The 21,910-nt window shown below is 43.5% G+C and overlaps 1 protein-coding gene across 4 annotated transcripts in view; it reads right to left on the reverse strand.

Moving 5' to 3' along the window:
• UBR4 (ubiquitin protein ligase E3 component n-recognin 4) overlaps nucleotides 1–21,910 on the reverse strand; it is an 85,028-nt gene that overhangs the window by 52,802 nt on the left and 10,316 nt on the right. For all 4 annotated transcript variants that reach the window (XM_051637493.1, XM_051637492.1, XM_051637491.1 and 1 more), the window contains exons 12-44: nucleotides 21,322–21,421; nucleotides 21,095–21,232; nucleotides 20,472–20,589; nucleotides 19,874–20,061; nucleotides 19,125–19,284; nucleotides 18,906–18,991; nucleotides 17,351–17,520; nucleotides 16,474–16,756; nucleotides 15,816–15,948; nucleotides 15,477–15,556; nucleotides 14,888–15,016; nucleotides 14,090–14,272; nucleotides 13,744–13,866; nucleotides 13,428–13,657; nucleotides 12,676–12,800; nucleotides 12,019–12,116; nucleotides 11,736–11,893; nucleotides 10,849–11,058; nucleotides 9,483–9,584; nucleotides 8,532–8,632; nucleotides 8,149–8,347; nucleotides 7,736–7,924; nucleotides 7,338–7,401; nucleotides 6,959–7,150; nucleotides 6,287–6,357; nucleotides 6,041–6,188; nucleotides 5,313–5,540; nucleotides 4,265–4,435; nucleotides 3,982–4,164; nucleotides 3,242–3,400; nucleotides 2,504–2,656; nucleotides 1,977–2,204; nucleotides 987–1,144 (exon numbers count right to left, since the gene is read on the reverse strand). In XM_051637493.1, the coding sequence (XP_051493453.1) occupies nucleotides 987–1,144; nucleotides 1,977–2,204; nucleotides 2,504–2,656; nucleotides 3,242–3,400; nucleotides 3,982–4,164; nucleotides 4,265–4,435; nucleotides 5,313–5,540; nucleotides 6,041–6,188; nucleotides 6,287–6,357; nucleotides 6,959–7,150; nucleotides 7,338–7,401; nucleotides 7,736–7,924; nucleotides 8,149–8,347; nucleotides 8,532–8,632; nucleotides 9,483–9,584; nucleotides 10,849–11,058; nucleotides 11,736–11,893; nucleotides 12,019–12,116; nucleotides 12,676–12,800; nucleotides 13,428–13,657; nucleotides 13,744–13,866; nucleotides 14,090–14,272; nucleotides 14,888–15,016; nucleotides 15,477–15,556; nucleotides 15,816–15,948; nucleotides 16,474–16,756; nucleotides 17,351–17,520; nucleotides 18,906–18,991; nucleotides 19,125–19,284; nucleotides 19,874–20,061; nucleotides 20,472–20,589; nucleotides 21,095–21,232; nucleotides 21,322–21,421 (5,058 nt within the window). The remainder of the gene's footprint in view (nucleotides 1–986; nucleotides 1,145–1,976; nucleotides 2,205–2,503; nucleotides 2,657–3,241; nucleotides 3,401–3,981; nucleotides 4,165–4,264; nucleotides 4,436–5,312; nucleotides 5,541–6,040; nucleotides 6,189–6,286; nucleotides 6,358–6,958; nucleotides 7,151–7,337; nucleotides 7,402–7,735; nucleotides 7,925–8,148; nucleotides 8,348–8,531; nucleotides 8,633–9,482; nucleotides 9,585–10,848; nucleotides 11,059–11,735; nucleotides 11,894–12,018; nucleotides 12,117–12,675; nucleotides 12,801–13,427; nucleotides 13,658–13,743; nucleotides 13,867–14,089; nucleotides 14,273–14,887; nucleotides 15,017–15,476; nucleotides 15,557–15,815; nucleotides 15,949–16,473; nucleotides 16,757–17,350; nucleotides 17,521–18,905; nucleotides 18,992–19,124; nucleotides 19,285–19,873; nucleotides 20,062–20,471; nucleotides 20,590–21,094; nucleotides 21,233–21,321; nucleotides 21,422–21,910) is intronic.

Here is a 21,910-nt window from a genome sequence, read left to right on the forward strand (position 1 = left end):
TAAAAAAGAGAACACACAAAATTTACCACAGCTAAAAACAGAGCTTCATCCTAAGCAGGAATTCAAAGCACTACATTAATGAGCAGCTCACTAATGAACGTTAATGAATAAAATATGGGTGAGAAGCCTCAGACAGTCACTTAAGTGGGCAGAAGGCACAAGTATCCCAACTCACAGCCCTGATCTCTACCCTGAAAACTTGAGGAAAGACACTTACTAAGAAACATCCTATGCCCAACAGCAAGGGAGTAATTTTAAAATGCCTTCCAGCTATCTTTTTATCTGAGCAGATGCACAGTTCCACGTTTCAACACACCCAGCAGCACTAAGCAAGGGCCACTACAGTAGAATCTGTGTGACTCCGGTCACTGAAAAAAATAAAGCTGCAAAAAGACTAAGTTAAACTCCACCAGGACTAGGGAGCTCTTGAAACCTCATCCTTCTACAGGCAGACCCTCCTCACGAGAGTGGCTTTGTGTCAGGCTAGTGAAGAGCCTATGGCCTAAATGTGCAGCTCTGAGCATCTAAAGAGATGACAAAATAGCTTTTTTCTTGCCACATTCATAGCATAAGAGATTGGTCTCCCCCAAGGGAGCCTGCAAATAAGCCTTAATATGCACAATGCACAAGGTCCACTGCAGTACTGGTCCCCAAAGGAAACAAAAGCTTCCTGCTCTGCAGGGTGGGTAATCCCATCAGTTCCAGCTGCTGCACCAGTAGCAGCTCCACACTGTACAGCAAGGCTGCTCTGAAACCACCTTTCTGCCCTGAAATCCTAGCAGGAAACAAAAATGTATCCATGCTCCACTTTGGTTTCAAATCATTCCAGGGTAGAACAACATGATAAGTAGCAAGGAACCTTCAGTCAAAAAGGGGAACTTCACCACAAGCTCTAGCCATTCAGAACTGGGATGTTAAGAATCATTAGGAATATTTATTAATAACAGAGAAATTAAACCTTCAGGGGAGCTTTTCACGAGCCTCACCTCTTGATGTTAATGGGGAAGAGCCTCTGTACCTCCAGACTGGCCCGGCTGACGGTGGCTGCAAAGGATTTGCCCTGGCAGTAACTGAAGAACAACATCTGCAGCACATGGGAGTAATAGACTGACACACCCCCTCCTGCCACCTGCCCATTGCTGTCCTGGGGGGTCAGAGAGAAACAGCATTTAAGATAAACACACATCCTCCAAAACACGGTCAAGGCTTTCCAACTTCTCGTGACAGAACCATTCCAAAAGCCTGTTCCCTGCTCCCTCCCCACCAGTGGGAGGGGACAGCCCTACACGACAATTTTTTAAGCTCAGCTCCTCAGTGAACTCATCCATCAGATACTTCAAAGGCTTTTGGGAGGGGATGCTGTGACTGCACAGCCACAGGCAGCACACTCAGCTACCACATCTGTTGTATGACAATCTCACATGGAGCACTCCCCGTGTTCCCAGCTTATCAAAAAGCTTTCCTGAGGGCCACCTTCTCATCTCTTCCCCTGCTTTGGACTAGGCTGGGGTAAAAACACTGAGTGAAATGCAGACAGATTTTAAAAGTCAAACCCTCCCCGCCCCAAGACCACAGAGCTGCTGCTGACCAAAAATGAAGGCTCACTCCAACTCTGCAGCCCCAGGAATGGTAACTTTATCCATTCTGGTTCCTGCACCTCTGGAGTGTCTCACTCCAAGAACTGCATTGCTCTGAAGCCATCACCATGCTGAGAAATCCTGCTGGGCATGACTTGAGAGCCAGCCATAGAAAACATGCTCCATTTTCTAGATGAAAGGATCAAGGGGTTTAATTTTCACCCCCACCCTCTTTCACTGCAAGGATATTTCTCTCTTTGGAGGACTGGCAAGCTCATCCATCTAGATCAGGAAGCTTAAAAGAGGGAAAAATAAAAGGAAACTTCTGCCCTCAACTGTAAGGCATGAAAAAGAGAGAGAAAGCCACTGCAGCCTGTGCTACAAGGAAGTCACCAGTACCTTTAGGTCCTCATGATTGACTTCAAGGACATTGGTGACATAGAATGGTCCATGCTGAGCACTGCTTGCCTCCTCCATGAGCTGAGTATAGATGTAGCCAGCAGAGGACATGATGACAATTATGTTCTTCCCCTCCTCGTTGAAGAGAAAAGTGACATCTCTGATTTTGGAACTTGGTAGAAGGAAATAGAAAGTGGGGCTCAAGGCATCAACCGAGAGGTCATAGATCTGTAGGAAAACCAAAGAAAATAGTTATATACTACGATACGAACCAATGTAAATGGACAGATGTTGAGACAAGGGAAAGCCTATTACATGTTATCATGTATTTTTTTGCACTTTGGGTTCTTTGGTTTTGTTTTCTCTTACGACAAGAGCAGCCGAACATGACAAATTTATATTTCCAATTTATTTCTAACTAAGAATATAATCACATTCTTCTGCATACAACCCCAGAAAGATCCAGGCTCTAATATGTCTGAAAGAAGACAATGAGGTATCATCAACAGATTGTGGACCAAACACACCTTCACAAAGTCTGCAGTCACAATAGCAAGCTCTGTTTGAGATCCTGGCAGCCACACAGCTTTAATGATGAAATTTCCAGTAGCCAGTTGGGGATGAAGCACCAGATGATCAGAGACTGATCCAGAGCTGCTGAAAGTTAACACGTGGCAGTCCTGGAGTAATGAAAATAATCAGAACAAAATGTTTGTAGTCATTTCAAGCCAAGAAGGGAGTTAAAAGCTAGCACCTCTCTTGGTGCCAACAGTGATTCATGGAGTAAGAATCTAGAATTCCTGCCTTTAAGAGGAATGACAGCTTAAAGTTTGTAAAGAAAAACAAAACCCATACAGAGTTCAACTATTTCTTAGCTAAACAGCAGATCTGTGGATTCTGTGCTGTGAAAGATGGAATAGAAATTTGGGAGCACACAAAAAAGAGGAGTCACTGCTACAAAAAACTAGTTGTCACAGACTAGTTCTACCACACCAACTTTCACGTGACTAAACCTTAACTCCTCTGTCTTGAAAGTAAAACTAGCCTAAATACAATAAGAAGTATTATTTCATTTGAGGCATTCATTTATTATATTATTCATATGCTTCTTTACTTCAAGATATCTACAAGAAAAGTGAGCCATGAGCTAAAATTAGTGACAGACCTTTGGAGCCAGCTCTGAGCCAGCTCCTCAGAGGAAAGAAATACACCTGGCTTTAGCTGATGTTTCCAGCTGCCCAGAAGAGGGTTTGTCAAGCACTTACTTTCAGCCCACACACAGCCAGGTAGTCCTCCTTGCAGGGATTCCCAGTCAGACTCAGCACAGTGAAGGGAACAGGTGCAGATGCAAGGCGAGTGAGGGTCAGTTTCCTCTTGCTGGAGTCTGCTTGTTTGAGCAGTGCTGAGAGCTGGAGGACTGTGATCTGCAGAGCAAAAGGAACTTAGTCATTCAGCTTTGCACTCAAGGAGAAAAAGGAATAACACTTGCAGGTCTCTCACTGTGTCCCTGCAGTTTTCACTGCTTCTGCTGCAAGAACTATTTTCCCTGAAGAATGAGAGGTTTTTCTAAGCTATGCAATATTTTACAGCACACCCAGACCTGGGGACAGACAGCCCAGATCATGTCCTGCTTGTTGTTCAGTGCTCTAAGGTTGCTCCACAGAATTACCTTGGTTGGAAAAGACCTTAAAGATCACTGAGTCCAACTGTCAACCTAACACTCACAAGTCGTTAACTAAACTATATCCCTCAGTACTTTGTCTATATGACTGTTAAATCCCTCCAAGGATGGTGACTCCACCGCTGCCCTCTGCAGTCTGTTCCAGTGCCTGACAACCCTTCATTAAACCAATGAACATCCAATCTAAACCTGCCCTGGCCAACCTGAGGCCATTATCTCTTGTCCCATCACTTGTACCTTCACAGAACAGGCCCATCCCCACCTCTACTACAACCTCATTTTCCTTCACAATCCAACACTCTCTGAGGAGTCAAGTGAACTCACCTTGCCCTTCTCATGACTGACTGCCAGGTGCTGCCTCCGTCCATGAGGAGATGACAGCACACACATGGCCACCCTCCTCAGCACATGGGCACTGATCAGTTGCCGGATGGTCTGGCCCTGGTCACCGCTGTAGTTCATACGGACATTCTCAAAAGCACCTTCTTGAGAGCCAAGAGTTGGGACCTGAGTCATTAGTAAAAGTACACAGAAGTGTATCACTGACATGTTCCTGTTTAAAAGCCATCCCACCTTTCCAGATCTAATCCCTTCTTTAGTATCATACCATCAACTGATCTGTCATCTCTACTGACTTATCCAAAGTGTGCAGTTCGTTGAGCGCCTGCTGGGCACGACTGCTGCTCCCCATGGCTGAAGCTTGCTGGAAGTTTACCTGGATGGCATCCATCAGGAAATGCAGCATCTCCAGCACCAAAGGTGCAAAGGAGAAGTTGGCCTACCAGGAAGAGATAAGGCAAGTGAGGCACAAGACCACAGAACCATGGAATTACTGAGGCTGGAAAAGACCTCTGAGATCATCAAGTCCAGCCTATGACCTCACACCATCACATTAGCTAGACCATGGCACTAAGTGCCAAAACCAGTCTTTCCTTAAACACCTCCAGGGATGGTGCCTCCACCACTTCCCTGGGCAGTCCATCCCAATGTCTGATCACCCTTTCCATGAGGAAGTGCTTCCTAATATTCAACCTTAACCTCCCCTGGTGCAGCTTCCGGCCAGGCCCTCTCGTCCTGTCACTGGTTGCCTGGGATGAGTCCAACCCCACCTGATCACAACCTCCCTTCAGGTGGTTGTAGAGAGTGAGAAGGTCCCCCCTGAGTCTCCTCTTCCCCAGGCTAAACATCCCCAGCTCCCTCAGCTTCTCTTCATAAGACTTTCCCTCCAGTCCCTGCCACCCTCCTGGTGGGAGTCTTCTCAAGAGCTGCTTGTCAACCAGTTTTTAAAATCTGATGCTGCTTTTATAATCCCTCTTATCAAAAAGAAAAGCATAAAAATCATAGAATGGTTTGGGTTGGAAGGGACCTTAAAGATCATCTAGATTCAACCCCCAGCATGGGCAGGGACACCTCCCACCAGACCAGGTTGCTCCAAGCCCCATCCAACCTGCCCTTCAACACTGCCAGGGATGGGGCAGCCACAGCTTCTCTGGGCAACCTGTGCCAGGGTCTCACCTCACACTAAAGAATTTCTTCTTAATGTCCAACCTAAATAGCCTCTTTTCCAGTTTTATTATCAAGCAACCTGGCTGATAACCAACACAGTCTGCCTAAGATCCTCCTCATAAACCACCTTCCTTCAAACTACCGGATACCTGGGACTGCAATTCCTCTCGACAGCCCTCAACATTTCTACACAGGCTGCTCTTCTTGGGTTTTTCTTCATCAGGGCCTTTCCCCTCACTGATGGTGACCTTGGCCTTCTCTGCAGGAGAGGTGCTTGCATGTCGAATGACGCTCTCGGGCACCCTGGGCTCACTCTGGAAGGCAGATTCTTTCATGGTAGAGCTCATCCCACTGCTGGGAGTTCTCTTCACCAAAGCCTGGGAATGACAGAGCAATGAGAAAAGCTCAAACCAGACTCAGTTTTACCACTGACCAAATGAATAGATTGTAATAGCAGCAAGATTAATGTCATTTTAAAGAAAGAGTGCAATTCTCTTATACTGCAACTTTAAACCAAGAACACAACTGTGTCCTGCATCCCTCTCTTCACCCAAGTGCTGGAAAAACTTTCATGTTTAAGATAAAGTTACTTTGCTGCTAGTGGAAAACATGGGGAAAAGTGGTATCCAACTGTTGTGTAGCTTAAACTAACTTGCCAACTCTGTAAAGGAAGGTAGAATCCCAGCAGTAACTAGGAGAGAGGTTTGTCAATGCACTTGTTTGGTGCAATAAAATAAATCTCTAGGCAAGCTATAAATGAAGAGGGTTTATTCTTATGCACTCATATGACATAACTTATTGCAGAACAGAATGTCTGCAAAAGGCTTGTAAAAACTCCAGGAATTACAGCCTGTGTGTTGACATGAAGACACTTTACCAGGCAGCTGCCATCCTCCTTGGCTCCACAGTCACAGAAGAACGACCCGTACTTGGCATAAGAAATCTCATGGTCCTTGTGACAAACTTTAGCACAAACTGTGCAAACACCAACTCCATCAACCATCTTGCAAGTGTGACAGTGATACCTGCATAAAATAAGCCAGACAAGTTATAAAATAGGATGCCTCAGGAAGGCCCACAGATTGCATTTATTTCTTGAACCTAAGTTTTGAGAGATTCTTACCAGTGCTGGTTCATGAATTCTTTCTGTGTGATGGTGAAGGTACAGAGTTTATTACAAAGAGAATCTTCATCCTGTCAATAAAGAAGTTGGTTTGGAAAGGTGTTATAACTACAGCTAGAGTAAAGGCACATGGGACAGAATGGATTCCTCAGACACTAAAAGCACATTTCAATAACAAGTTCTAGCACCACCCAGCTAAAAACCGGCAGCTGGTATCAAAGCACATGGAAAGAGGAGTTGCTATTTTACAGCAACTCAAAAAAGTGAAGCAAGAAAAAATAACAAAAATAATATATTGGAACAAGAAATTTTTAAGAATGCAGTAATAACAGCTTTTTTTCCCCATCCAACAGCACTTAAAAGCCTAATGTAAGTTGCTTGTTGACATAAAAGCTGGTAACTGGCAAAAAAGCCAGTAGGAACAACCCAGTCTTACTCAATTTCTTCCACTCTTTTCTAAAAAAAATAATCACATTTTAACTTGTTGATATCACGAAGATCTACACATTAATGAGATATTATTTTCCAGACCTGACAAATAGGGTTCTTCACTCAGTCTCACAATAGGAAAAAAGCAACAACAACAGCTTCTTATTTTATAGCAATTCTGATGTGGAAGCTGCAAAAGAAACCTGCAGCTGATCTGCAGCATTAACTGTGCCTACTGCCTACCGAATCTTCAGCCTGAGAGTCTTCCTCCTCCACTGCCAACTCTTCCACCCAGTCTGAATCCACTTCAATGGCCCGTTCCTCTCCATCAACAGAAAGGTGACTTGGTCCTTGGCCACTGCTCTGGCTCAGTGCGTTAGTGACATCAGCCAGGTAAGAGACAATGTGACATGTACACTCCAGGATAGTCACGTGCTAGAAAGGAGAGGAATGGAGATGAGAGGCAATATTTAGATCCCCCAGCAGCTGCTCTAAGGCAAGGATATATAAGTCTCCCTGACCAAATGGCTTTAAAAATCCCCCAGTGCAACCAACCCAGGACAGCAGACACAGCTCACAACTGGGATTTACTCCTGCAAGTTAAGCAACAGGCACATCTTACCTTTCCTTGCATGACATTTGCATTCATTTTTTCTACCACATTCTTCTGAGACAGATATTTCTTGCTGTAACACAAAACGGTAGAGAAGATCATTACATCTAACAGTCTTTGAGAAGTTTCAACTCAGTTCTCACCAACAGCTTCAAGTGTTCAGTTTGATTTACCAGTGGGAAATGTATAAATGCAAAAATTAAACATCAAGAGTGGAACAAAGAAAAGACATGGTTGTTCTTAGTGAGGGGGGACACAGATCGGCCTCTCTCAGACACTTTATATTCCAAACAACAAACTGAAACATAAACATGTATCAGTAACCATGAGCTTCTGTCCCAGAATTGCCAGGAAAAAAAAAACCTAACAGTCTAAGTGATGCAAATGAACAGAGAGTTCACTCTTACCATCTGCCCAGCCAATCAACAGCAGCACCATGAAGCTGGAGGTGTCCAGCACCTTGTCCTGCACTAGCCAAAGTTGCCATCACGACCATCAGCTCAGGAAAGCCTGTGCCATCACCATTGGCCAACATTTCTGTTGCCATTGGGATCAGAGTACTCAGCAGAACTGTGCACACACCTTCTCCGACTTGGCTGATCAAAAAGAAGAAAGTTTCAGACATGGCACAACACCTGCTGAAATACAGCTGAGCCCCACACCACATGGCACTGACAAAGCAGGGCTTACAGGGCAAACATCATTTGAAAGCTGACAAGAAGCCATCAGCAACTCAAAACCATCAGCAACTCACAAGGTATTTGGACATCTAGAAAAGATATGCTCAGCACCCAAGAGAAATGACAAAGCTGAACTTTACCTGTTTTCCCGAACAATGTAAGTTGTAAGGAGCTGCAGCAGCTGCCTGTTCTCTTGCACAACATCCAGCTGATCTGAATCTTTGGGTGGGGACATGGTCATCCTGGTTAACCAGGCCTGGAGACGTACAGGCTCCACACAAGCCAGCTGAGCCAAAGAACCACAAAGTCGCAACAGGCTGGGGTTGGGACTCTTCTCAGCTGGTGGAGAAAAGGATTAGTGAGGGACAGATGCTACAACCATGGTGTTTGAAGATGGTTTTCCACTACAACATGAAGGTGTCCCTCAGCTTCCTCTTCCAGCATTTTCTTGCCAGCATCTCCATATCACAGTCTAACACAAGAAGGACAAAGGCAGGACAGAAGAGATACAACAACCACTTACTCAGCTGGAAGAGCTTGGTGAAGAATTTCAGCACCCTGTTGCAGAACTTTGCTGAAAGGTTTTCATTGGCTGTTGCCATCATGATCTGGACCAGTTCTCCACTGCATGGAGGGGGAAAAATTCAGTCAGCTTTGTAAGACAACCCACTCCTTTTTTTTTTTCTTCACTTGCTCCCAGTTACATCTGGGAGCAAACCTGCTTTCAGACAAACAGCCAACTCTTAACTCAGGCTAAAAATTGTAAATCTCACAAGCTCCTGAGTGGCAGGTCAGTATTCTCCAGCTATCAAGTCTCAAAAGGGGCTCTTACTGATTCCAAAACCAAAAGTCAAGATTTTCTTGCCTATTTTTCCCTTCCTTGTGAACAAAGTACAGCCAGCAAACTGCTTCAGTTTTAAAACTGTTGAAAAAGTAAAGCAAAGCCAGACAGGGTTGGCTTTCTAATAGAGAAAAACTTTCCCCCAGTTCACCCTCACATCTCTTCAAAACACTGTTGCTGTTCTATGCTGTTGCCACCACAATTTGTTGTCATCATTCTAAGTCAGGCCAGCACCCCATCTCCACCCTCCAAATGATCAACTTATTTCCTCAAGAAAGCACTGAGAGAACCTGGGATTTTGCAGCTGCTTTATAGACCAGCATCTCTCAAAACCTTCCCTATAAAATAAACACATTTCTTTGACAAAACCTTCACCTTGCAAGATTCCTCACTGATGATCACTGTGAGAAATTACTGAATATTTGAATTGACAAAAATCTAGGTCCTCTCCTACACAGAAAATCTTTTCACACTCTGCTGAGCTCCTTGAAGGGTATCTTATCCTCACATGTTATTTTTTTTCCTTTTTCTCTTCCTGGGCTATGGTATTAAGATCACTTAGGTGTTGACAGTGACAAGCTAAGAGACAAAGGAAAGGAAGTTCTCAGGCTACAGCTTTCAGGATCACTTCACCTTTCTGAAAAGAATTCCTCCATGGCTTTTCTGGCCTGGCTGCTCTCCAGCTGTTTCTCCAGGTGCTGCAAACATTCCTCCAAGATGGACTCATCCAGACCACTAAGGAGCAAAAAGATGCATATTAAATAAGAACATATAACAGTGATTTCAATTATTTCAACGATTCTGAGAGCCAGAAAGTGATCAATTTTGCTGAGACAATTCTAATAAACTTTCCAATAGCTGAAAGCAGCTCCGCTTCCAAGAGACAGAAGAACAATCATACATTTTTACCAGGGTGTGTAGTGATAGGATGAGGAGTAATGGTTTTAAGCTGGGAGAGGGGAAATTTACGTTGGACATTAAGATATTATTTTATGTGAGGGTGGTGAGACACTGGAACAGGTTGCCCAGGGAAGCTGTGGCTGCCCCATCCCTGGCAGTGTTGAAGGGCAGGTTGGATGGGGCTTGGAGCAGCCTGGGCTGGTGGGAGGTGTCCCTGCCCACGGCAGGGGGTTGGGACTAGATGATCTTTAAGGTCCCTTCCAACCCAAACCTTTCTATGATAAATATCAACAAATCCACCAGATGTGCAGATAAGCAGTGGCACATGATGCTGCAGACAAGTCACAGTCAGAAACCTAGAATAACGTAAACCTTCCAGACTCCCCACATTACAAATGCCTCTAAAATGGCTGCTCTTTTTCACTTTAAGTCTCTTTCAGTGTTACTCCTCCCCACTTCACAATGCACCCTGCAAGTCAAATCCAATTACATTTACATTTTCTCCCAGAAGGCTCAGTAGATCTCTCTCTGAATACCTTCCATCCAGAGAGGATCAGTGTTAAAAAGATGCAACATCATCACGCCTAATGGTTTTATGTTTCAGATGGGTAGACTCAACATCTGAGCATCAAGCTTCTTTCTCCTCAATACACAGAGCAAGTAAGGGGGTGAGAAGCACAAATCTGGCTAGTTTGCTGTGATAAAGCAGGGATTAGCCATCCTTACAAACAGCAAGAACAAAGGGATATAAAGCAAGTCAAGTCGGCATCTTCAGCTTTGATTTTGTGCTTATATTTACATAATTTTCTATTTGCTTAAATAAAAAGTTCTCAGAATACATACATCCTCCATCCAGAGTTACAAGAAATGATTAAAATCCACACTGTCTGAATGACAGTGCTGAAAATTCTGGTAACATGAATAAATCTTGTATTTTCAGTCTACAAGTATAGAAGTCTTCAACAGATAAAAATAAGCTGATTTTTCCCCTTTCTGTTGTGCTGTTCCAGACACGACACTGCTACTTAAACACACTGTACATACAATTATTTGTATGCAGCTTTGTTGGAAGAGATCTACAAGCCCCACAGGCTGTTACCTGTTTGGATCAGAGTGGTGGGCCAGTATGTTGTAGCATCCTGTGATCAGCTTCTCATACACACGTGCCAGGAATTCATCTGATTCTGCAGGGCCCAAGATCCTCTCTAGGGAGTTGCTGCTTATTTCTGCCACACTCTCTGTGCTGGTCTCCAGAAGTAGTGGCAGGAGGGAGTGAATCACTTGAGCTGGGTTCAAATCGTCTGACCAGCTTGAAAAGAAAAACAAACAAGTTAATTCTCTGCATGAGGTATCAGAGAACATCCTTCTTAGGTAAGAAGGCACATGAGTAAGGCACAAGTCCTGGATGGAAATCAGTGGTAAAACCCTTCTTAGAAAGCTGGGATACACACTGCCCAGCCATTTTTCTCCTCTGAAAAATTATTTTCATTTGGAAAACTCCACGTTACTTTTGGATCTACAGCTACAAGGTCTTCCTAGACAGTCCCACTACCCCACAGTACAGCTTTTAGATTTCTCTGCAATGCCAACCACTATTTTTTTGTTTCAGAATATCTTAGAGTAACTCCCTAGAAAAAAAAAGTCTTTCATTTCACTTTTTCCTTATGCTTTGAAAATATCACATAGGTGAATGATAACAAAAAGACAAATTAATTCATTAGATTTAGATTGTTTCAGCTTATCTCCCAGTTTCTTGTATTCAACAAGAAGGATTAAAGGTTTCTCTCAGGGAGTCTGACTTTGAGAGATCCAGAAAGGTTATTTTGATTCATTTAGAATTGTGAACTGAAAGTAACTCTGTTAAAGGCTTAATTCAAAGTACAGTGCCAGCCTGTGAAGTGTTCCACACAAACAGTCTGCTGAAGACAGACATTCAGAGCAGACAGATCCCCACAGCAGGAATGGAACCCCAAACCCATGACTTACACAATGAGATCCCCTGTGAGCCTGACCAGGGAGAGCAAGGTGTGTTTCAGAGAGGCTGCAAGGGGCAGAGTTTGGCTGCAGAGTGTGCCGAGGTGGGCAGCCTGCACTGCACTGATGTAGCTTTCTGCAGGGATGGTGTCGTTGGCAAAGGCGTTGCGCTGAGGGTGGAGACACACAGCACAATCAACACCAGCTATCCCAAACAGCAGGACACACTGCCCACCATTCCCAGCAATCCATGGAGCTAAGTTCAGACCAGATCAATCCACCAGGCTGGACTCACCCATGAGCCAATGTTTGGAAATTCGTTTGTATGGATGTTGTTCCATGATTCACATAAAGTCTGCACAGCTGATGGCAAGTTCTGGACAAGTGTTGGACCTGCAATTAATATAGAATCATATGTAATTGAATCATTTCATGGGGCCCACTGAAAACCAGAATGCTTCTACAGCACTGTTGAAAACTGAATCACTTCATTAAGACATAACTGTAACTAATTTGGGCTGTCATTCTACTGAGGACTATTTCATGCTTTTCTGCAAGTCAAAATTATCCATAAAGCTTGGAAGAGCTCCCCAGCTTCTCTCACTTTATGAAAACAACAGGAAGCATGGCAAAAATATTAATCCACAGCAGTCTTCAATATATCAACATTCCCTAATTCCCCTTCCTATGTTATGCTATCAGAGGATGAACATGGTTATAAAAGCATTTCCATAAGCCCACAAAATAGTTACTCTTCCAAGGCTTTCCCAACTTCTTCAGTAGTTAGGTTACTAAAAGAAAAGCCTTCCCAGTCTGCTGCTGAGAGGGCAACACCCTCAATTGAACAAAGTGGCCAAGAACACATGAGCCAGCTTTGCAAATGACTGTTGGCAGCACTGTAGAAAGCTCCACCTGCAGAGAGATGGAAATTTGAACAATCCAGTAGCCTCACCTAGAGTATTGGACTTGCAGCGGCTGGATCCAACGGCCAGGACAGCAGCGTAACCTCGTAACTTCTCCTCAGAGGGCTTGTTCTCAGGGGAGCCCTCTTCAGAGAGGCTTCGTAGCAAGTAAGATCTGCAGTCAGGATGGAAAGGATTCATTTCAGAGAACAGCTCTGCATTTCAGAACTAAAGGGTACCAATATAGTGACAAGACAGCAAACTTCTAAAGTTCTGCCCTGTACTTCGTGTTAAACGACTCCAGGAGTTCTGGGCTTTGATTTCCTCTAAGCTACTTACCAGGAAAGCATCAACTCAAAGAAATAAAAAACAAAGCTGATTTACTTTGGTTTTCTTCTACATAAATTCTACCAAGAGTTTAGAAGACTTCAGGCTCTTAACAAAAGAATTAAACCCCATCTCTTTCTTGATGGTCTGACAGTCTCAATATTATCTTAGCGAAATAACCTTCAGGTTATTCCCGAAATTTATTACTGAAATAACCTCCTAGGGAGTGGTAAGAGGAGGTTTTAAGTCTTTAAAGATTAGCCAAGGAGGCTCCTTAAAAACAACATCTTCACATACCTGGCTTGAGAAGCTATTTTTTATTCTTCTTTTAAAACAAGGGACACAAGTTAGATTAAGTATACTGGACTTCAACAGAAAAGGCACCTATCTCTAAAAAAAACAACACAAGAAATGCAAAGAAAGACCTATGCCCAGAAGAAAATTGTATCCTTTGTAGCAATCTTAAGGACTGTACCTGGTAAATGTAGCGTAAGTGTCAATAAGCTGCAGGGTAGCAGGCAGGAGGTTCTTGGTTATGTCTGAAGATTTGTGAGGATCAGTTTCTGCAGCTAGCTTGGAAAAGTGCTCATCTAGAGAAACCTGAATCTTGGAAATTGCAGCATCAAGGGTGTAAATGGATTGTAAACTGGGAACTTCGTGCAGTTGGAGGATAGTTGTGCAGTCAACACCACAGAAAGAAGAGATCTTTAAATACAAAGGGATGGAACAGTAAGTGCAAATCATTCCATAAAAACAGAAGCTTCACCTGCACAATTCCATTCACATCTCACCTGTCGTGCAAAATATTCCTCTGCTATTTCCACATCATACTTCACTGAGCTGCACTTGCTGGAGGCCAATTCAATGAGAGAAGCAGCATGGTCAGCTTTCATACCCTGCTTGGTTAGGTGATCCTACAGATGCCAAACAAAGGCCTGTCACACTTTAAAAGGGCTCTATAATTAACTCTGCCAATTAAGAGACTAGAACACTTCAGAAAACACAGCCTCAAGTTCCCACTCTCACCATCATCCCCACACAACAAATCCCACATGCAGCTGGCATGGAAGAGCAGGAGACTGACATTCTTCCTTGTCAACAACACTACAAAACACCCCCGTGGAGATGAGGCTGTACCTTGATCCATGTGACATAGGAGGTGATTCGCAGGCGGGACGACCAGCGCAAGGTGTGTAAAATGTCACACTCACTCATCTCAGGGCTGTTTGTAGCCAACTGATTCATGTAGCTCTTGGATGGAGGCAAAATCCCCAGGATTCGCCACAGAATCAAGAAGTAGTACTGGAGTGCACAGGCTTCCTAAACAAAAGTAGAGTTAGACAAATTAATAAAGGCAGGTCGCAGTTTTAATCATTACAGGCATTAATATGATTTCATTGGAGACTCTGGATTCCTCTAGATGTCTCAAATCAGATGAACACACACTGGACTGAGTTTCTGTCGTATTATACAACAAATTATGCAACAAAGAAAAGTGAGAAAAGAAAAAGGAAAGAAGATACTAAATTCTTCTGCTTTATCATATTCTACCAGACCTCCTGGAATTACAGGGACACACAGCAAGAATAAACCATGCTGTGAGTTAAAAACTGATACAAGATGCACCATCACCAGAAGCAATCCCGTTAGCTATGGGATTTTGAAGTTCCCCATCACACCAACCACTGCCTTTGGTTAAATATTTTGCTTGAAAATGCTAAGTTTAAAAACTTATCCAGGGAAGCTGTGGCTGCCCCATCCGTGGAAGTGTTGAAGGGCAGGTTGGATGGGGCTTGGAGCAACCTGGTCTGGTGGGAGGTATCCCTGCCTGTGTAGGGGGTTGGATCTAGATGATCTGTAAGGTCCATTCCAACCCAAACCATTCCATAATTCTATGATTATTCCTCAACACAGACATTACAGCAAGAGTCCTACCAAAGCAGTAACATTTTTGTTCTCTTTCCTCTTGAGTGTATCAAACTGAGACCCAGCTGCAAGTAATGAAGTCAGGGACGTGTAAAGCTCATCATACTTCATAGTCCTGGAGAAAAGGACCTCACAAACCTGCAAGAGAAGACAAGTTCTTCTTCTAAGTATTCAGAATATCCACAGACCAAAATCATGCAAAAGAAAACCTGAGTTAAGTTAGTTCTATGGGTTGTTTCTCTCCCCAGTCAGAGTCCCAGTGAACTGGTTATAAGGGACCATGCAAGAAGCAAGCCCATCACCCTGATGACAACAAATCTAGTGAGGAAGCAAAATCCAGGAAGGACATGCAGAAAATGATGAGAAAGCAACTCTCATTTCATGTGTCTTTGCCTCCAGTGTTTTGGTAGCAAAGGAATCCCTTATTATCTGATTCAGTCCCTATTCTTATCTCTGCTTGGTGGAACAGTTCTGCTTCAGCTTCTTCATCAAGTCTTCTCTTCTTATCTGTTTTCCCTGGCACCTGTCTAATCAACAGGGCCCTCAAGGCCAACAGAGAGATCTTTCAAGCAGAAATAAACCATGGGAAGAGCAATACCATGCTATCTAGACGGTTCAGATCATCCTCAGAAGCTTCCAGAGATAGGATGCAGTAGAACCTGGGCTGTGGAACTGCATCTGGAATGTGAGGACAGAAAATAAGGTTTTCCCATTCATACAATCCTGACATATTTAAATACACACTTATTTTTAATTACTTGCAGCTTACTGCTAGATTACAATATTTTTGCTTCATAAAACTTCTCTTGCATTACATGCATTTTTATGTCTATTGTAACTATATCCACTAAAGGCAGGAAAAGCTGCCCACACCAGAAGAGCTCTCATTTCTGTGTAAAATCTTGGAATAAAAAATTAATCATATTTTCTTTCTTACCTGCTGAGCAATGTTTGGTCCAGTTTTCTTCCACTTCTTTAAACCCATGATAGAGTGGGACAGATGTTTGTCTGCTGCTATCCTGGGATCTACTCACCCAACCAATGGGTGGTGTCAGCAAATTATATTGCACCTAAGTTAAAAACCAAAAACCTTGTCATTAAGGGCTAGGTGGGAAAATATCACTGCCATCAACAGAAAGAGAGCCATAAAAACCACACAGCCCTGTTGCTAAAACACAATCATTCCCAGGTTCTGAGGGAAGCCTTGGTCTCTTATCCGATTATTTTTATTCTGGAATGAGCAGTTTAAATCAATTGTGAAGCTTCCAACAACTGAAAAAGCCACACTAGCATCCCATGAATGAGAACAGGATCAAAAACCTCAACACTGAAAAGCTAAAGCAAGGACATGGCCTACAAGGTATAAGTAAAATGGTGCTTAAATCCCCAAATAATAAAGATTTTTAAAGATAAGGCATTCATCCTGTCCTTAAGAGGATTTATTAGGATAGTAATTAAACCAAGAATTTCCTCTCAAACTGAACCTGCTGCTAGGAATCAGTACTGTAACTCAAAAGACTGGTAACACCAAAGACCACTGCAGATTTCTGCTGAGTGACCAACTAAATATCCTGAACTTGACCTCAAAATCTCACCTGTTCAAACAGATACACTGGAGCCTTGGAATACTGGTGGAGCAGGTAGTCAAACACCAAGAGCAGACGTGCCACAGTAAGTGGCACAGAACATTGCTGGGTGTCCATGTTCACAGTCAGCTCCACAATTGTCTGGATACAGAGCATCATGATAGACCTGCGGCCCCTCTCAGAAAAATTGTGAAAAATAAGCAGCAGCAGCTGGAGATGTTCAACATTCAAATCTTCTGTGTCACTGGGAAGAGTCCCCTGCAAGGCATTTTGCTTCAGTGTGCCCACAAACCTGACAAGAAGAGAGCAACTCCATGAAGTTTCCTTTTCTCCTTGCTTAGATCTCTCTTTAAAATCACGTTAACTAGAGGTTAGAGAAACATTTTAACTACATTTTTCTGTTTATTTTTCTAATACTGGAAATTTCACAAATCATTCACTACATTAGGGATTGGAATGAGACCATCCAAACAGTAAAACCTAGAGACATTCAATTAGTGGTAAATAGATTGGATGGGAAACAAACTCCAGAGAGAAAGCAAAATCTGTCCACTACAGCTCTAAGCCAGCTAAACCTTGTCACAGACTTTGACACCCAGGAAATGGCAGAGACAGGAAAAAATCTTGGCACCATCATAACAGAACCTACTTTCCCTTTTTAAAACCAGCATTGCTGTACATAATTCTGCCTCCACCCATTCAAATGACTCCAGGTTTCAATACCTATGCTCTAGGTGAAGGACTTGAGCAACAAACAAGACTGACCCCCTTCTCCTCCTAGCATCGCAAACCATCACTGCACAGAGAACAAAGAGAATTCCCAATTGAGAGAAAATCAGAGAAGGAAGAGATGACTGACTTTCAGTTTCAGATAAAATTCTCTCACCTTTCCCAAACTTTAAGGCATTCTGGAACATCAGGATCTCCCTGGGCAGTGGCTTTATGCTGCCAAATCAGGAGAAGTCGTGAGAGCACTGACAAACTTTGAGGATGGATGTAGAGAGGCCATGGACCTTCAGAAAATGGGGCAACTCCCAGCTGCTGAAGAAGGGTGTTCTGGAATGAAACAGACTTGGTGAAATGAGGCAAATCCTGTCTGATGCTTTAATTATAGAATCATAGAATCATAGGGGTTGGAAGGGACCTCCAAAGATCATCTAAGTCCAACCCCCCTGCCAGAGCAGGGTCACCTAGAGTACATCACACAGGAAGGCGTCCAGGCGGGTTTTGAATGTCTCCAGAGAAGGAGACTCCACAACCTCTCTGGGCAGCCTGTTCCAGTGCTCTGTCACTCTCACAGTAAAAAAAATTTTTTCTGATATTCACCTTAAACCTCCTATGCTCAAATTTGTATCCATTACTCCTTGTCCTATCACTGGTCATCACTGAAAAAAGCTTAACTCCATCTTCCTGACACTCACCCTTTACGTATTTGTAAACATTGATGAGGTCACCCCTCAGTCTCCTTTTCTCCAAACTAAAGAGACCCAGCTCCCTCAGCCTTTCCTCATAAGGGATGATTTGAACAAACAGATGACAACAAACATGAGGGCTTTCAGAGCTCATAAGGTTTTACACAGTAGTATCTCTTCTATCTCAAATATAAGGCAGAGCTAGTGAGGGACACTTCCAGTGTCACTTTTGTCACTTAAAACACAACAAACTTCCACCTTCAATGCCAATGTAGAAAAAAAATTGCATGAATGAGCTCTACTCAGCATCACAGCAGAAGAGACTTATGCTCCTGTGTTCAGTATTTAAGAATCTGGAAGAAGACCCCTTTAACTGATCACAGCAATGCTTGTTTCTTTCCTAATAAAAACGCAGATTTCTGAAGAGTCCAACTGCTTTAAAAAAAAAACAAACCAAAACCTAATAGATTATTTTAAATACAGTAGAAAACAGTCAACAGAAAGTACAGGGATTGAATTCACTGATTGGTAAGCAGATTCATAACCTCTACTTACAGTGTTAAGTCAGGTCAGCCTATGACCTAGAAATAAACCTAGAGGCTACAAAGTTAGTACACAAAAGCAAAAGGATTAGTTTGATTCTCTCCTGAGAGAATTCCAAGGCCTTTTGGCATCAGTCCTGAGAGCAAAGCTTATCTGCAGGAATGCCTCTTGATAAACACATGGATAGAGGCAACTCTCAAAAAAATAATACACAAACTCATTTCCTTTTCAGCTTTCATTGCCTTTGAAGTTCCGTGGATTAATTTGAACTCTTCAGTTGTCACTCCACAGGATGTTTTGTACTGGCTGACTGCAAAGATCATCCAACTCATTGGATTCAAAATAGCCCAAGCTCTTTTTGCAAAAGGATATACTCTGAGGTCAAATGGAACCCTCAATACACTATCCTAGGTGTGGAGAGTCTGTGTAGACACTAAGACAACTAACACTTCTTCATTTTATTGACACATTCAATCACAGACCTACCTGCAAGGCAGGGGACTGGAGATCTGAGGTCACCAAGGAATGGTTGAAGTGATACAGGGCAGCAGCAAACTCTTCATCTGATGTGCCTGTAAGACAGGGAGGGGGGACACAAGCCATGATCACCATTGCTCTCCTGTTTAAATGCCCACATTTAACAAAGAAAACATACATCTATAAATCCAGCCTGCGTTCTCTAAGAGAGAAGTTCTGCTCCCTCACCCTTAAGCCCATCTTTATCCACTTCTTTGATGATGCTAGCCAGCGTGGCCATGTGCTGCTCTGAGAGGGACACACTCAGGTAGTTACGGATGAAATTGTTCCTGGAGTTCAGCATTGAAGAAGTGATAAAGTTCAAAATGTTTGAAGCTAGGCTGAGAAACTGCAAAGAAAAAAGAAACACACTATAGAAGAAACAAAAGCAGAGGGAGTAGAAGACAACATTAAATAAAAACTAAACCACCAGTGAAATAAACCAAGTCCCCACAGTCCACCCCAGGCAGAGCAGTATAGGTTTGCTCATCACGTTGCAGCTCATTGTGCTCTACATTGGGATTGGTTTGACAATGCCCTGAAAAGGCTGCAAGACCCTCTAACTTCTCAGTTCAACTTCAACTCTAACTGCAGTATTTATTTTTGTCTTTACCCAATGGAGCTGGAGCTAAAAGCATTGTATCAGGATCCATTTCCCTTAGAGTTCTGCCCTCATTTTCCCTCTCTCTCTGTAACCCAAATAATGCAACCCTCAGTTTTTGCTTCCTTGACAGTAACAAACACTGTGATATCCCACTTGACAGAGAAGCAGAGAAAACAGCTTTCTTCAAATCCACAACCATCACTGATTCTCCAGCAGCAACGTACTGAAAATACCTGGCATTTATCATGTTGTCTGTCAACACAGCAAGCCAGTGACAAGTGAACAATGCTACAGCACATCAGTTATTTCATTAAGCCCCAAGAGCTTCCCATACCAATTCCGGATCCTTGCGGCTGGCCAGGATGTTCCCGTTCTCTCCAGCACTCTGTTTGTTGGGGCTTTTCACTCGAGGTGAGCTCTCTAAAGGTGGTGGTGGAGGAGGGGGTGGTGGGGCCACCTTCTCTTTGCTTGGAGAGATTGTCTCTTCAAACCATTGCCCAAGGATTGGTTCACTGTCATCATCTGTCACAGAAGGCAGGAAAAACAAAAGCATAGTATTAGAAACCTTATGCAAACTACTCAGCTTAGAAAAGGCCTGACAAAGAGTCTCAGTGAGCACAGTTAAGCCATCTCTAGTTTCTTTTTTCCTTCCCAAATCATAAGGCTAAGCACTTTGAGAGCACTCCAGCAGGAATTTACAAGAAGAAATTATTTCCACTCTCCTCTTAAGCAAATACTGCCAAATCCCAGCTACTCTGGCTTCCGTTTACACACAATGACTTCTGCCAAACTGATCTTACAAACTGCTTCATACTTTCAGCATGACATGCCATGACAGCCCAAGAAGGCACAAGCCCAGCAGCCAGGTTTCCACTAAATCTGAATGATGGTGGAAAATCCTGACTTCAGTTGCTGGCTGCAAACTCTCTTACCTTGGCTGCTGTCCTCCTCAGTGCTGCTAAAATCATCCTCGTAGTAAGTATTAGAATCAGTGGAGGCACTTGCATCACTGCTCATGGAGCCCTTCCTCTGGCGCTGCAGGACACAAGCCTTGGAAGAACAGCAGGACAAGTTCAAATTTAGGATTATGGAAAGGAAGAATTTGTAAACTTGAGTATCAAATGCATTTTAATTCTCTTCTAGTAAATTTGGCTCAACTTATTAACAGTTTTCCAAGGCTTCTCACCCTTAAGTTCTATTAAAAATGACACAGGATGGTTGAAATGAAGTAATCTAGACCAAACTTGTAAGCAACACTTCAAGGAACAGCTTAAACACAAAAGCAACTGTTTCCAATCTTCCCACTAAAGTTCTTTCAACTTCTCAGCAAACTCAGAAGTTTCACTGGGCTTACAGAAAAATGTTCTTATAACAAGTTTGTCAAATTTACATCTCTGAAAAGAAGACAGAGCGAGGCCCCAGCTAACAGCTCTTAAAGAATCCTAAATTCTTCTGAGCACAGTTACAGTTTGTAAAGTGAGGATTTTCCATGCAGGTGACACTTGGCAGGAGGGGCTCAGCCACAGAAGTTCTCTAGCTGCGTGCCAGGTCCTACCTTTCTGTAGGAAGTAGAGAGCAAAGTCAGCAGCAAATTAGTGAGTGGCACAGAATCAATCAGGCGCTGAATTCTCTGGATGGATGTGCTTTGAGCCATGACATCCAGCACTGCTGGTGGCCCATCACTCTCCCAGACCTGGAGGACAGCATGGAAAAGAGGATTTAGAGTGTGCTTCAGGGGAGGCAGCAAAAGGGTTCACAAGAACATTGTTGCTACCTACACACCTTGTGCAAGGCCTCCACTTGCAGATCTTGAAAGAGGGATGACAACAGTTTGATAGCGTGATTTGCCAGCACCACTGACAGAACACCAAATCCTTGGTGCCTGCAGAAGTAGAAAGAACAGTGTCATTTCAAGGGGGAGAATAAATAAATAAATAAATAAATAAATATATTGCATGAAGTGACTGCTTTGTTGAACTGAAGAACACAGCTTCTGGAGCTCTCAGCATAAGAAGGACATGGAGCTCTTGAAGTCCAAAGGAGGCCATGGACATGACCCGAGGGCTGGAGCAGCTCTGCTCTGGAGACAGGCTGAGAGAGTTGGGGTGTTCAGCGTGGAGAAGAGAAGTCTCCAGGGAGACCTTAGAGCACCTTCCAGTGCCTGAAGGGGCTCCAGGAAAGCTGGGGAGGGACTTGGGACAAGGGCAGGGAGGGATGGGGGAGGATGGTTTTAAGTCGAAAGAGGAGAGATTCAGGTTGGACATGAGGATGAAATTGTTTAGTGTAAGGGTGGTGAGACACTGGCCCAGGTTGCCCAGGGAAGCTGTGGCTGCCCCATCCCTGGCAGTGTTGAAGGGCAGGTTGGATGGGG

The sequence above is a fragment of the Apus apus genome, chromosome 20, assembly GCF_020740795.1.
Source record: "Apus apus isolate bApuApu2 chromosome 20, bApuApu2.pri.cur, whole genome shotgun sequence".
NCBI classification, from domain to species: domain Eukaryota; kingdom Metazoa; phylum Chordata; class Aves; order Apodiformes; family Apodidae; genus Apus; species Apus apus.